This window comes from Acromyrmex echinatior, chromosome 9, assembly GCF_024713525.1.
Source record: "Acromyrmex echinatior isolate Ae372 chromosome 9, ASM2471352v2, whole genome shotgun sequence".
Classification (NCBI taxonomy): domain Eukaryota; kingdom Metazoa; phylum Arthropoda; class Insecta; order Hymenoptera; family Formicidae; genus Acromyrmex; species Acromyrmex echinatior.
In genome coordinates this window covers 2,322,959-2,337,767 of record NC_141860.1, presented here as the reverse complement: position 1 = coordinate 2,337,767, position 14,809 = coordinate 2,322,959, and the positions used below count along the sequence as shown (strand labels likewise).

The window sequence follows — 14,809 nt, the reverse complement described above, 5'->3', positions numbered from 1 at the left end:
CGTCAAAGAATTTGATGCTCGCATGAGCGTTATATTCCTATTAACATAATTCTTAGACGTCATAGTATCAAAATATATGCATTTACGATTTTAGTGCTCACTTAAAGTGATTGAAAATAAATAATTCATCGCGAAGAAGGGTGTGCCGCGACCTAAAATTCGTTATCCGATCGTCAAAGAATTCGGAATCACATCCGTGGATTCTCGATGCTGCACTGATTTATTTTTATTTATCGCGGAATCCCACTTCATGACTTTTTCGATGAGGCATAGAAAGTCGATAATAGTAAATACGCAAGGCATTTTGTAATTGTATTTAAATTAATGTCTATGTATTACATGAAAATTTATGGCTAAATCACCAATGCATTAAAAGTTTTTTTTTTGAGACGTTTGTCAAAGGGCTGCCGCGCAGCGCGTTGCCAATAAAGAGAATCAAAGGATTCTCTTTACCCGCCGCGGCAGCGGCGAAAATCTCTTACGCGACGAAATAATTATTTTGTCACTTTAAGTGAATATTAAAATCGGAAATGCATATATTTTGATACTACAATATCTAAAGGCCATTCTACATTAGTCATATCATAGCGTTGTAAGCGGCGCAAGCATTATGCGACTTTAAAATTGAAGCATCAGTTTAGCATCATGCGACTTTAAAATTAAAGCAACGGATTGGCTGAAGTAACAAACTTGTGACTTGCGACGTCTACGATACGACTACCAATGTAGAATGATCTTTAGGATTGTTTTGATATCAATATAACGTAAACACTAAATTCTTTGACGATCGGTTAACGAATTTTAGGGCGCGGTGCGCACTTTTTCGTGACTTATTAATTATTTTCAGTCACTTTAAGTGAGCACTAAAATCGGAAATGCATATATTTTACTACGATGTTTAAGGATTGTTTTAATACCAATATCAATATGCGAACACCGAAATCTTTGATGAGCAATTAATGAAATTTAAGCCTCAGCATCATCAGTCAGAATGAGTTTATTATATTTATTTATACATTCATTTTATTTTTTTCCGGTTAGTAACAAATTGGATCTTATTTATCGAATATGTCAAATCTACATCGATTTATCAAATCTACATTATTTTAGATGTAAATACTTTCAAAAATATGTATACTACGAACTCTCTAAATATAGGTGTCGTATACGACGATGTAATGTTTAATACATATTATAATATTTGCATTAAAGCTATATTTGAATTTTTTTAGTTTATTTTAGAGTACTAAATTAGCACTAAAATCTCTATGTACTTATTTTTTAAACGTGCATTGTATATATTTTTTTTATTGTGAGGTCCAGCTTGTCATTTAGCTGGACCTCCCAATTTTTTTTTATTGCTACTAAACGGTTTGAGCACTAAAATTTGGAATAGGGTACTAAATTAACACCTAAAAAGCACTAAATTATTGATCTATTCCGAACTTGATTTTCGATGGTGATCCAGCTTATGTTTCGCGATTTAGATACAGCCATCATTATGTTGAGTTGAGACCCATAGCTAGCAATGCTGACGTTATTCGTCATTTTAACGTCAAAATGACAAACGCCATCAACTTAAGACCCTATAATACTGCTAGAAAACGTTCTAACATGACGTCAAAATGATCTTCCAATGACGTCAATAGTCTGCGACATTCGATCGTCATTAAGACGTCATTAAGACGCCATTTAGTGACGTCATCCATGTAAGTAAATAATCAAAATTTGACGTCAAAATGACGTGTGTTTGCTACCTGGATTTCTTACAATTCGATCTACCGAAATACTTAAAATTTAATTGTATGTCAATAGGCGTTACAATACTTGCGCGCGCAATTATTGTTCAATTTCTCACTTTTACAAAAATTTTTCTAATAATTTTATCTGCGCTATCGCGTTCGTAGTATTTATTACATATTTACGAGAAGTGTTATGAGTGCAAATCCATGCAGCGGAATAGCGTAACACGAAATGAGAGCGGGACTAATCACAAGCGTTCCGTATTTCTCAACAATTTTTAGCAATATAGCTTTTGCGCATGCAGTTGCGTAATATACGCACACATCTATGTATTAATATGCACATGTTGTGTACACACATCTACTGATTATCTATGCAGTCCTGTCCAATTTGAACTCCGGAGCCAAAACCATCTACATAAAAAAATTCAATAAGATTTTAAAAGTATATAATACTTAATGAATTGTTGATAAGCGTTACTTAGATTCATATCAACACTTTCTAGTCCCCAAAATCTTATCCACATTGAATATTTTTGCGTCAATGGCTTTTCGTTTTGACTTCAGACTCTTTACTCCGTAACGGAAGCCAAATACACTTTAAAAGTTTATTATTATCTTAATTTAAAAAATTGTTATTACATTGTAGATGTTTAATGATTCTATTTTGCTTAGTTTCTTAAAACAGTCGAAGGAATAAGTTTGGATGCACCGTAATAGTGTTCGACATAACGGTTTACTTTCCTCGTTTTATCAAGTGAGTATAATCGAAGTATCAATATGTTCAAATGTGACACAATTTATACACGTAAAAATCTCATCGTAAAACGTGTGACTTGATAAATACGTACTTAAAAGACATTTAATATTTGAGTGATGAAAATGAATTACAATTATGTCGAGCACTATTACAGTGCGTCCAAACTTATTCCTTCGATTAGAAGCTATAGAGCAAAATAGAATCATTGAACAATAAGATAGGAAACAAGACCGTTTATGTTAAATAACATTACTTTTAAATACGAAGCGCTACTACGGTCTGAGTGTTGAAATGTTGAACTAATATATATATTTTCAAATAAATGAATTAATGAATTAATTTCAGAAATGATAATTACGTGCCGATATGATTGTCAGGCTTTCAACGCAATCAATCTGAAATATTAATAATCTCCCAAATTTCCCAAATTAATCTTAAAAAACTATAATAAACTTATTGCGAAAAAATATTACCTCGGCCGGGAGTCGATCTCTTGCATTCCGTGCGAGCGTCCTGAGCCTTTAGACTACCGAGACTTTAGCAATAATTCTTCGCAATAACCAATATGTATAGAGAGTTACACATTTTTTCAGCGCGCGTGTATAAACAATAAGATAGAAAATAAAACCGTTTATGTTAAATAACATTACTTTTAAATACAAAGCGCCACTACGGTCTGAGTGTTGAGATGTTGAATTAATATATATATTTTCAAATAAATGAATTAATGAAATAAGAATCATTGAACATCTACAAAGTAATAATAATTTTATAATTAAGATAGTAATAAGCTTTTAAAGTATTTCACTTACGTTTTTGTTTTAAACATTTATAACTCTTTAACTGCTAAGAAGCGCGATTGCGTTTCCCATAAGATTTCTCATAAGTATGTAATAAATGCTACAAGCGCGATAGCGCAGATAAAATTGTTAAAGAAATTTTTGTAAAAGTGAGAAATTGGACAATAATAGCGTGCTACAAGTATTGTAACGCCTATTAACATACAATTAAGTCTAACAAGTATTTCTGTACATCGAATTGTAAGAAACGCTCTTAGAATTCGACGTATTGAATAATTGTTTGATTTGTATATCAATAATATGTATATCAATAACAGTTTTAATGCTTATTGCACATAATTATTGTCTAATTTCGCTCTTTTACGACATTTCTCTAACAACTTTATCAATGTAATTAAAAAAACAATCCGATATACAAAGGATTCAATATTCATTTTAACTGCATCTAATTTATAATTTAATGAAATTAGCATATTTAAAGTATGTGAAAAACAAAGAGATGTGATAGAGAGGAAAAATAAGAAGAAACGTGTTTTTATAAATGTGCGAATGCGTCCGATCAGTATGCGCCCCGCGCGTAAAATGCTCGCATCTAATCGTGAGCTTCTACCCGTCTCTTTTACGCTAATTATTTCTTCTCGTAATTTGAAAACTAAGCTTCAGACAAAATTTTCGCAAAAACAAAATTCGTTTTAGAATTAAGGAATATGCCACTTTAAGGATAAACGTTTATTCTGGATCACCCTGTATGTACGATTTTATCGCCTAGGGAATGTAGCTTTTTAATTCTCTTTATCAATATTTTTTTCCAATTACGACAATCTAATCTGTTTTCGCATAAAGACGCACAGTACAATACCATTTTTGCAATTTACAATATTAAAAGTAATATTATTTTCTATAACTTATACATAATCCATCACTGCTTTCAATTAATATCCTTACGATATTTGCGTAGAATATTAGCGAATAAGAAACGGGCACATCATTATAGCGGACTGGCTTCATCTCTATAACAATCTGCTCTCTATATTCCTATGTCTATTGTAACGTCCGCCGATAAAATAAACGCGAATGTACTTCTACTTAGCTTTAAGAGATCACGCCACACATACAATTTCCAAGCTAGTGCACTCTGAACATAACATTACGGCGATAATATAAAAGTCACTATAATATAATAAATGGAATATTACCGTGATCACAAAAATATATAACTAATATAACACAATATCTATAATAGTACTAGTTATACTCGTACTTCCATTCATTTTCTTTTCTCCAATTCGAAATTAACAACAAATGAAAAACTAATTAACAACAAATGAAACAAGAAAAAAGGTGTCAGTACAAAATGTGTACTAATTGCACAAATGACAATTGCGCCACGTGCAAGAAATATAAACGATTAAATAAATGATTACCGAAACTGATTTATTAAATATACTCGAAATTACTTTTATAAAATTAAACCCTGAGCAAATATAAATTGTAAACTTAAGAAATGCGGCGCAAAAACTCATCCGATACGCGGAACACTGACGGGCACGGAAGGCTCAAGGATGACTCGAAAAATATAGAATATAAGCGAACGCTTTTAAAAATGAAAGAAACTTATCACGTTATTTTGCCCGTCGTTTAAACGTAATTGTAGCTACCGCGACGTAAATAGTGCTAAAAGAAATTGTAATAAAATAACCACTGGTGTTACGTATGAAGCTAAATATATTCTATTTAAAAAACTACAAGATTGGCTAATCTTATCTCTCGAAGTCCTTTGTGGATCCACGAACCGTGAAATACCGGCACAACAATTTGGTGGCAGCAGTGGGATCAACATAGTTGACACAGGACTTGAGAGCGGCGACGATAGCAGCAACAATCTGTAAATAAAGTGGATTAGTTAAAACAAGGAAGAAGCAGTTTAAGGCGGAAAGCATAAGCTAAATTCTCGTTCAAGGCGAGCACCTAGTATAACAGCCAATGATCAGGACGCAGATAGCAGCATAACTCGAGAGGCGCGATCTATCAAACGGTGACTCAGCACATGTCAGGCAACAAACATCGAATAAGTAACATTAACCGCTTTAATATAAGTCGGAAAACTTTTATGCAATCATTGTAAACGGATAAATGTCCAGAAGCGAAAACAATCGTTATACTCTGATACCTTCGCAAATATATAGCGAGCTTGTACCAGTCTTAGAATTAGCCAAGTAAACCCTGTGCGAATTGTCGAAGAAGCCGTGCGAGACATACGCGACAACGTGCACCGTGTGTTGGAACCGCGATATTTAAGCGATAGCGCATCCGATTCAGAATCTCATCCGAATATTATTATCGAGTGTGTATTCCCATTCGTGGATTTAGATCACAGTTTACTAGTTGATAATAGGATAGAACAACGAGAATTCTCTTTAATTTCATACGAGAGTAATTTATTTGAAAACGCACGCACTAATTCGATACCAGGAGAGGATTTTTATAATCTAAGATATGTTCTGTTGATCTCTTGAAATTTATATTTAATTGGCCTCGGTAATAGTTAGAGTTTTTATCAAAGTTATGACCAAAGTTACGTTTCAAGCAGTCTATTAATTGATCGATCGTATCGTGTATCTCATCTTCAACAGTTAAGTTACGCGTGCCCGGTTAGTTTCTTAGTAATCAAACCAAGTGATTTTCATTAGTTAACGGGGCTAGTTCTTTTGCGCGTTTACAGACTCGTGCAAACTAAAATAGGTATATTGTGTCCGTCATATTTCGGGACAAGTTCGAGAGCATCACGAATAAAAGAGTTAGGATAGTGACCGTCAAGTGTGGAGGAAAGATTCCCGAGTTCGACGGTTTACGTTACTATTTTTTGTTTCTTCAAATTTCTTCCGTTCCAAATTTCTTTCTCTAATTCTAGTTGCTGCAATATCATGGCTTCAGGTTATTCCTTCAATCGCTTTTCCCTTTCTAACATTTGCTGTGTTTAAAGGCGTCCATTTCTGCTTCAGATAATGGTTGATTCTCTATGTCCATTCCACGCGATTTGTTACACTGGGATCGTGTGTTCTTTGCCATTGGGTGGAGACAAAGATTTAAACAAAGAAAGGATTCATTTTTAGTATTGTCGCTTTAATTACGTGCGAGCAATTTCTAATCTATTCTTGGCGCCGCAATGATAACAAAAATGTTAGTAAACATGATGAGATAACCGTACTAGGAACTCCACGATTCTAGCTTATATGAATCCTCAAGGGTCTTCTAGGTCGTCAAAGCTTTCCCCGTTATGCGTTAGACAGTCAAGGAAACCGTTGAATATCCGGAATAGTCCGGACAAATTTTGCATTCTGATATGGATCGCGATATAGCTAATCGCACAATCGCTCATTGCACGAGCTACAATCTGGAATAAATTCTCTACCGATCTGAATATAATGTCGAAAAATGAGACGGTAAGCTTTACGTTCGGTGGCTGTTGATTTAAACATTTTGCGCAAAGGTTCTTAACATCGATTTCGCGCTGATAAGCAATTCGATTACGCAAATGGATTAGCTCACAGGATAAGTATATGACTTCGGATGGAAATATATATGTACGACAATAAGTAGAGGGACTTGACAAGGATGAAAATACAATTCTACAAATAATTATTTAACATAGTTGCCATAAGAATATACGCGCATTTGTTTTGGTGCACATCTTATTATGATAAAAAGGTTTTTGTTGAAACAAAATGATATCCCATCACTGTCATTAGTTGTTACGTTCCAGATAAGAATGCTGAGCTAGTACGAACAAGCGAACATGTCCCAGCAAATTCAAATTAGGATTACAACTGTTATATTTAGTTAGAGATGATGAAAACGAGTAGGGGCCGAGCGGAAACTTACGGAGCTTCTTCTCGATAATAATTGAAGCTAGGTAATTTAGTTAATGTTGACTCGATGTTAATGTATAGTGAAACATGAAACATGAAAGTTAAAGTAACATTAGATTGATTGACGAAGTGGCAACATAATTTGTCGAAATGATAGATGAAACTGATCAAGAAAATGATTAACAGGGAAAGGGAATATCGCTCTCGATATAGTTTATTAAAGTAAATTAAAATAGCTATATCTCTTCCTGATTGTCTTTACTTGATGGCCTGTCAGTGAGAGCCATTGGCTTTTCTTGTAAGTGTCTCGCCTTTTAGGTTTCCTACTTTAATTAAAGTAAGTACAGCTCCTGTATCTAATAATAGATTTATTCGACCCTTCTTCATTTCTTTCATCGGTAGTATTACAAGTCGAAGGCCAGTATTCGCATATCTTCCGGTCACTTACGTAATTTGATGCTCATTAGCGGCTCGCATTTTTCACATCCTCCTTTTCTCTTTTTCTTCTTCGCTGCGAGCGAAGATTCTTCGCTCTCACTTTGTCGCTTATTTCATCTTATCTCAGTAGTATTTATACGCTTCGTCTTATGATCGGTGTCTCGCTTCGCATGTTGCTTCGACTCCTTGTCGGGCCGTCCGTTCAGTGATCAGCACTCATTTCTTTTATGTTCTTTTTTGCAATATGTGCAAAATTTCTCGATGGCATTTATATTTGTTGGTTTATCGGCTCGGGACACAATGAAAATCTGTTAGCGTAACGACTTCATTGATAGTCTCGCCCATAATGGCCTACTTTTCCGCATTTGCTGCACTGTACATTCGAATTTTTTGAGTTTTGGCTTTGACCATATTTATTATGATCATTATTATTCACTCGTGAGGTAGGCCCTTTTACACGTTCTTCCGCGCTTGCTGTATTGATAGCTTCTTGCAGGCTTGAATATTTTTGTGATCGTAATACTAGTTTAATATCTTCGCGCAGTCCTAATTTGAAATTTAATAAAGCTTGATCCTGAATCGTTTCTAAAATTGCTCGCTTCTGCTCGCTGATATTTTCTCGTTTCTCGATCAACGATTCATATAGCTCCATAGCTAAAGTATCCACGCGTCGTCATAGATGTGAGCGCTTTCGCTTTTGTTTTAAAGCGCTAAATTCTAATTGTAGATGTGATGTTCCGCGTTTTCCTAAGTAATTGGTTTCTATCTCTCGCCTAATTGTTCGAAGTCTGTTGTTTCTAATTTGGAAGTCTAACAGAAGTTTTCCTTTCAATTTCGTGTTTCTTCTAACAAGGCTGATTTTTCCATGAAATTGACCTCTATCGCATAGGTATCTAGCATTTATAAATTCCTGCCGCGAATGTCCGTCTATTTCCAGATTATATCAAACTCCGTACATCTTTTAATCTTAAATACAAGTCGATTTCTTGCTTCCCGCACATCATCTTGTGTACGTCTATAAGTGATGTTTAGCGCTTTATCGTCGGGATATGTTAGTCGAAAGTTTTTGATCGCAATTTGCAATTTCCTGCTCATTCTATCTTGCAATCCCGTAATTGCTTCTATCATTCTATCTAATATTTCCTCTTGCCTACTTTAAATTGATGCTTCGCGCACGCGTTTTCCTATAGTATTTCTGAGACAACCTATTTCTGTTTCTATTTCCGCGTTCACTACCGGCAGATTGTTCGCGATCTCACCATTTTCACGCGAGGTTGACGGTTGATGCGTCGCCATACCGTATAAAAGGCTATAACCGCACCATGATGCAAGTAGACATGGTGTGTTTTTGCGCATTTTTATTTGCTGCAGCCAATCAGAGCTTGATCCGCCATTTTTGGGCGGATTTTGTTTCAATACGCCTGCTATAACAATAAAACTCAGTTTCACACATAACAAATAATCACTTATTTATAGTAAATGGCGGATCAAGCTCTGATTGGCTGCAGCAAATAAAAATGCGCAAAAACTTATGTTTAGGCAAGTTCGAATGATAAGTCCGCTTAGTTTCGATCGCGCCCACGGCAAGACCGTGCGCGCATGCCCTCCGCGTTTCTTCTGCGTCGATTGTTAGCGCATAAGACAATGGCAGAATATCCGACGTGACGATCCATACGCGCTTATCTTAGATGAAAGACAATTACGAGTGCAAAAGGATTTGTCTTATTAACTCAAATTAGAGATTAACATAAGGAGAATTTAGGTATGCACGACATTCATTACTTTGTGGTCAACGATTAACGTTGGACGACGTATGCGATTAGTGCATGTACAAGGCCTACGGCTGCTATGGAAGTTTGACGAGCATCTCAGGCAGGATTGCCACCACCATCTTATCGTTCGATGATCTCGGACAACGTAGCTCTGGATAATGTCATGGTCACATTAAGCTGTGCGTCGTGTCATTCTCACTTTTCCGTTCAACAACAGTCTTGAGTGGTGCCCGGCAAGCACCAAATGGGCCTTGATGATAAGTTCAAACGGTGACTCTCTCTCACCGGACAAGAGCACCAAGTGATGATAAGCTCACACGGTATCTCTTTCAACTCCTTTCCACCAATGTTAATTTACACAATTCCATTTTTCAGAGTATTTAAAAACTCAAGTCTTGAACTTGAATCGCCTGGAAAACCTTGAGAGTCCGTTACTAAAATAAACGTGTGCTAATTTTTGCGCAAATAGGTAAATTATTTGGACTTAAGCCGATTAAATTGAAATTAGCATAGAAACTCAACACAATGATGACCACGATTACCAAATCGCTAGGAGCCCTGGAAACTCTGAATTGTAATACAAGTACATGGAATCCGATTTTGGTGTATTATTTAGCACGTTTGCTAGATGAAGATATGCATGAAGCATGGGAGATAAAATTGGGACCGTCCACATCGTATCCTACGTTAAATTCGAAGGATTTGTAATTGGTCACACGAGAGCGTGAGAAACATCGACCAAACTTACTAAGGAAAAAGGTCGATTGTCTTGATTCTCAAGCAAGCCGGATGCAAGCCGAAGTCTGATGGTACCTCATCGGCGAAAGGTGAACTAGCCTGCCGACTATGTAAGTCCATACATCACCTCTTCAATTGCTCTATTTATCTGTCACAGCCCGTTGAACGTCGACGATGCACCATTTACAAGTTAAATTTATGCTTTAATTGCCTGGGGACGCATGCGATTGGGAATTGTCCAAGTTTTCGCTGTTGTAAAAAATGCGGCAAAAGACACAATATATGACGATCGGTAAATTATTGATAAAGTCGGTATCAAAAATGGCTGCGGATATCTCAGTTGATGACGCTCCGTCCTCTCTTGTTACTCAATTCAATCAGAAACTGACTAAAATTTTCCGGTGACCATGCTCAATGCGTCAGTAATCAGAACCGCTTACAATACTTGCAACATGTCAAGTTAAAGTAAAGATCCGCGATGACCAATTTATATCCACGTGCTGTTAGATCCTGGATCTGAATTATCCTTTGTTACAGATAAATTGATACATTTGTTAGAGCTACCTTGGACGCACGCCGCGATTCCGTTACTGGACATTGGCGGAATGTATTCAACTAGAGACTCGGTTCACATTAGGCTTCATTCTATAATTGATAATTCAATCTTTTACATGCATTTGTCCTTCCGCGGTTAACGTTCGAATTGCCATCCTTTGAAGTAACTGACGCGTTATGGGCTTATCTCATCTAGATCTCGCGGATCCTAACTTTGAGAAACCCGAGCCGATTCACATCATTATTGGCGCTGATTCGTACGATCAGGTTATCAACCCCGAATTAATAAAAGGTGATTCTTCATCACTTATTATGCAATCAACATTATTTGGGTGATTTCTGGACTCATCACATCGAATATTCATGATTATAGTGGATGCATTTACCATTGTATGATCGATCGCGATTTGCAAGATCTGACTTGTTTCTGGAATGAAAAGAAGATTCTAACTCGAAGCGTCTCTTAACCGTCTAACGCGAAGACTTTGAGCCCCGATTAATTGCGAGGAATACTTTCTTTCTATCTTTTTTCGAGATCAAAGTAGCTGATACATAGTTCGATTCCCGGCAATCTTATTAGGGGATTCATCTTCTATGACATCTTCGATGCTTGTCGCGACTCCGTCGGAAGTTCGATGGAGAACCCTCTTATTGTGAACTATATGGTTTTCTTAAGAATATCAGTCATTAAGACACATGGTACCAGTAGTGGAATCGAAATCGATTTTCTCGTTTTCTATTTCACTATGAGATACTGCGCGATAGCAGTCAATCAATCAAACTCCGAGTAGTCTTTAATGGGTCAAGTCCGTCCAATTAGCGGTATTTCGCTAAACGATATCTTACATTCAGGAGTGAAACTGCAGATAAATCTTTTCGATGTGCTGTTGTGGTTTCGATCTCATCGTTACGTTTTTTCATCGGACATTACCAAAATGTATCGACAAATATCAGTTCATCCGAGGGATCGTAATTTTCAACGAATTTTCTATTACGATTTGGAAGATCATTTGCATCCATATCAGTTAATCATGATAACCTATAGCTTAAGTTGTGCTCCATTCTCCGCGTCTTGCAATAGATTATCACCGATGAAGATTCTCGGTTCCCTAAAGCTATGCCTCCACTGACCAAGGGAAGATATATAGATGACATTTTTAGAGTTGCCGAATCGATCGATGAATCCAAGGAAATAATAAGCGAAGTAACGCAATTCTGTAGGACAGACGGCTTTCCATTACAGAAGTGGAATAGTAATTGTCCGGATTTGTTAGAACATTTGTCGGTATTATCGAGTGACAAGACGTCCACCGTCGAGATTCCTTTCGCATGAAGGTACTAGATTTCTGCTGGCAACCTCACACAGACGTTCTCAAATTCACAACAATGCCGCTTTCCAGACGATGTTTTACGAAAAGATCTGTTTTATCTGAGATAGCGCAATTATACGAAGGCAAGTCAATAAGTTCTTAGAAAATCTGTCAGAGGGCACTCCCAGTGTCATGTCACATTACTTTTTGACAAGTAGCATCTTTTAACTGATTACTCTCAAATTTTGAGCGGAATTCATCGCGTGGTTTCATTTCTGTAGACGATTAAAGCGAACAATTTTTGTATTTTTTTGCAAAATGAAAAAAAAATGAATTTCATGCAGTGATCAAACATCTACATATGAAAGGTTTAACGCCGAAAGAAATCAAAGTCAAATAATGTTCATAGCACATCTGGACCAGCATTTGCGACTGTATACAATTGGGTGAATGAATTTAAATGTGATCGTACATCCACATGTGATGCACCTCGTTCGGGACGTCCAATTGAGGTTGCTACGTCAGAAATCATCGATAAAGTCCACGATATTATTTTGACCGATCGACGAGTGAAAGTGCGCGAGCTTGTTGAGGCCACAGGCATACACATGGCGCAGTGATTTCAATTTTGCACGAATAATTGGCTATGAAAAAGCTATCGGCAAGATGGGCGCCGCGTTTGCTCACGATAAACACGACCGTGTGATGATTTCAAAACAATGTTTGGAGATGTTTCAACGTAATCCAGATAAATTTCTGCGTTGATTACTGTGGACGAAACATGGATCCATTACTTCACATCTGAGACGAAGAAATAGTCAAAACAATGGACTTCACCGAGTGAACCAGCTCCGAAGAAGGCGAAGACCGTGAAATCGGAAAGGTGATGGCCACAGTTTTTTTTTGGGATGCATGCGGTATAATTCATATCGATTACCTTCCGTCGAAGTAAATGGCGATCAATGGCGATTACTACGTAGCCTTATTGAACCGTTTCAACAATATTTTAAAGAAAAAACGTTCCCATTTGTCGAAGAAGAAAGTGCTCTTCCATCAAGACAATGCACGAGTTCACATGTGCCCGGCATTGATGGCCAAATTCAACGAATTCCGCTACGAATTGCTTCCACATCCAGCCAGATTTAGCCCACTGCGACTATTTCGTGTTTCCAAACCTAAAGAAATGGTTTGGAGGAAAGAGATTCACCACCAGAGAGCAACTCATCGCCGAAACAGAGACTTATTTTGAAGGGTTGGACAAATCATATTATTCAGACGGCTTGAAAAAATTGGAGAATCGTTAAATCAAGTGTATCGAGCTGAAAGGAGACTATGTTGAGAAATAAAAATGAATGGATCAAAAATATGTGTTTTACTATGTGTTTCTAAAAACTTATTGACTTGCCCTCGTACGACCCTCTCATCGCACCCGTTGTAATTTGTGCGAAGATATTCATCCAGGAACTTTGGGTGATAAAGATAAACTGGGATAGTTCCCCTGTCGTCTGTTACAAAATCAGTAGTATGACTTTAAGTAACAATTATATGTACTCAGTAACTTGAATATTCCTCGATGGATTAGCATCTCGTTTTCTGCACTTTCTACCCGGTTATATGGGTTTTCTGACGTATCTCAACTCGCTATGGCGGCGGTAGTCTATCTTAGGGTTGAAACGCCGGAGTTCGGAATTCAAGTCGGTATTGTTTGTTCCAAAATCAAAGTCGCACCTTTAAAGAAAATTACCACATCACGACTCGAATTAAACGTCGCGTTGATGCTATCCCGCTTTGTGTCTAGCGTACGGGACACGTTAGCCTTGGAAAACAATCCGATTTTTCTTTGGACTGACTCATCCGTAGTTCTCACTTGGATTTCGTCTCATCCCGCAAGATGGAAGAAATATGTTCGTAACCGTATAACGATCATGCAGGAAACATTGCCTTCCACTTCGTGGCACTTCCTTTCCGGCAAAGAAAATCCAGCTGACTGCGCAACAAAAGAAGTAAGCGCGCGTGATCTTGAGCAGCATCCGTGGTGGTCTGAGTCACTGTGGTTGTGTCAAACGTCGACCAGCTGGCCTAACTCGCCGAGCATAACTTCAACTTCCTCCGCCAACGCGAACTTGGAGGAAAGTTGAAATCAGATACTTACGTCACTTCAGAGCATTCAAGTGACTCCTTGGGATTTCTTAGAATGCTCTTTTCTTACGAAACTTCTATGAATTACCACTATTTGCCGACGCACAGTTAATCGCTTTCAGCGAATGTCATCAAAATCGGCCAATGAGCCTCTAATCCCAAAAGAACTATTACAAAGTTTTTACTTTTGGATTTGTCAGGTGTAACGGAGCTACTTTCCACGCGACGTTAAGATACTGGCGAGAAGAGGGAGCTTACCAAAATCGAGCCTTTTGATTCGGCCTACTCTATTTACAGATGAACTCGGTATCTTTTGCGCGGACGTGCGGTTTGGAGTCCGATGCCGAATATCCATTTCTTCTATCAAAACAATCATCTCTTATGACGTTAATAATCGCGGATGCCCATATTCAAACCTTGCATGGAATTACGTTGGTGCACATCCGCCATCAATATTGGATATTAGGCAGACGAGTTTCAGTCTGATCTTTCATCCTCAAACGCATAATATGTGCAGACATCGTCATAATCTAGCGCAACAAGTGGCGGAGGAAGTTGATGAGTCAATTGCTCCGATTAAGAATTACTCTTTCGCCCCTTCTTATATATCAGAGTCGACTACGCTAGCCCCATAATAATAAAGACATGGCGAGAACGGGCAGTGAAAAGTTACCGAGGCTGTCCAG

At 37.3% G+C, this 14,809-nt stretch overlaps 1 protein-coding gene across 1 annotated transcript; it reads left to right on the top strand.

The window, feature by feature from the left end:
• Positions 1–9,785: 9,785 nt before the first annotated feature.
• LOC147908495 (uncharacterized) lies at positions 9,786–14,371 on the top strand. The gene is made up of 2 exons (XM_087409523.1): positions 9,786–9,850; positions 9,935–14,371. Exon 2 carries the CDS (start codon positions 13,628–13,630, stop codon positions 14,120–14,122), a length of 495 nt encoding a protein of 164 aa, XP_087265649.1. The 5' UTR covers positions 9,786–9,850; positions 9,935–13,627; the 3' UTR covers positions 14,123–14,371.
• Positions 14,372–14,809: the final 438 nt, after the last annotated feature.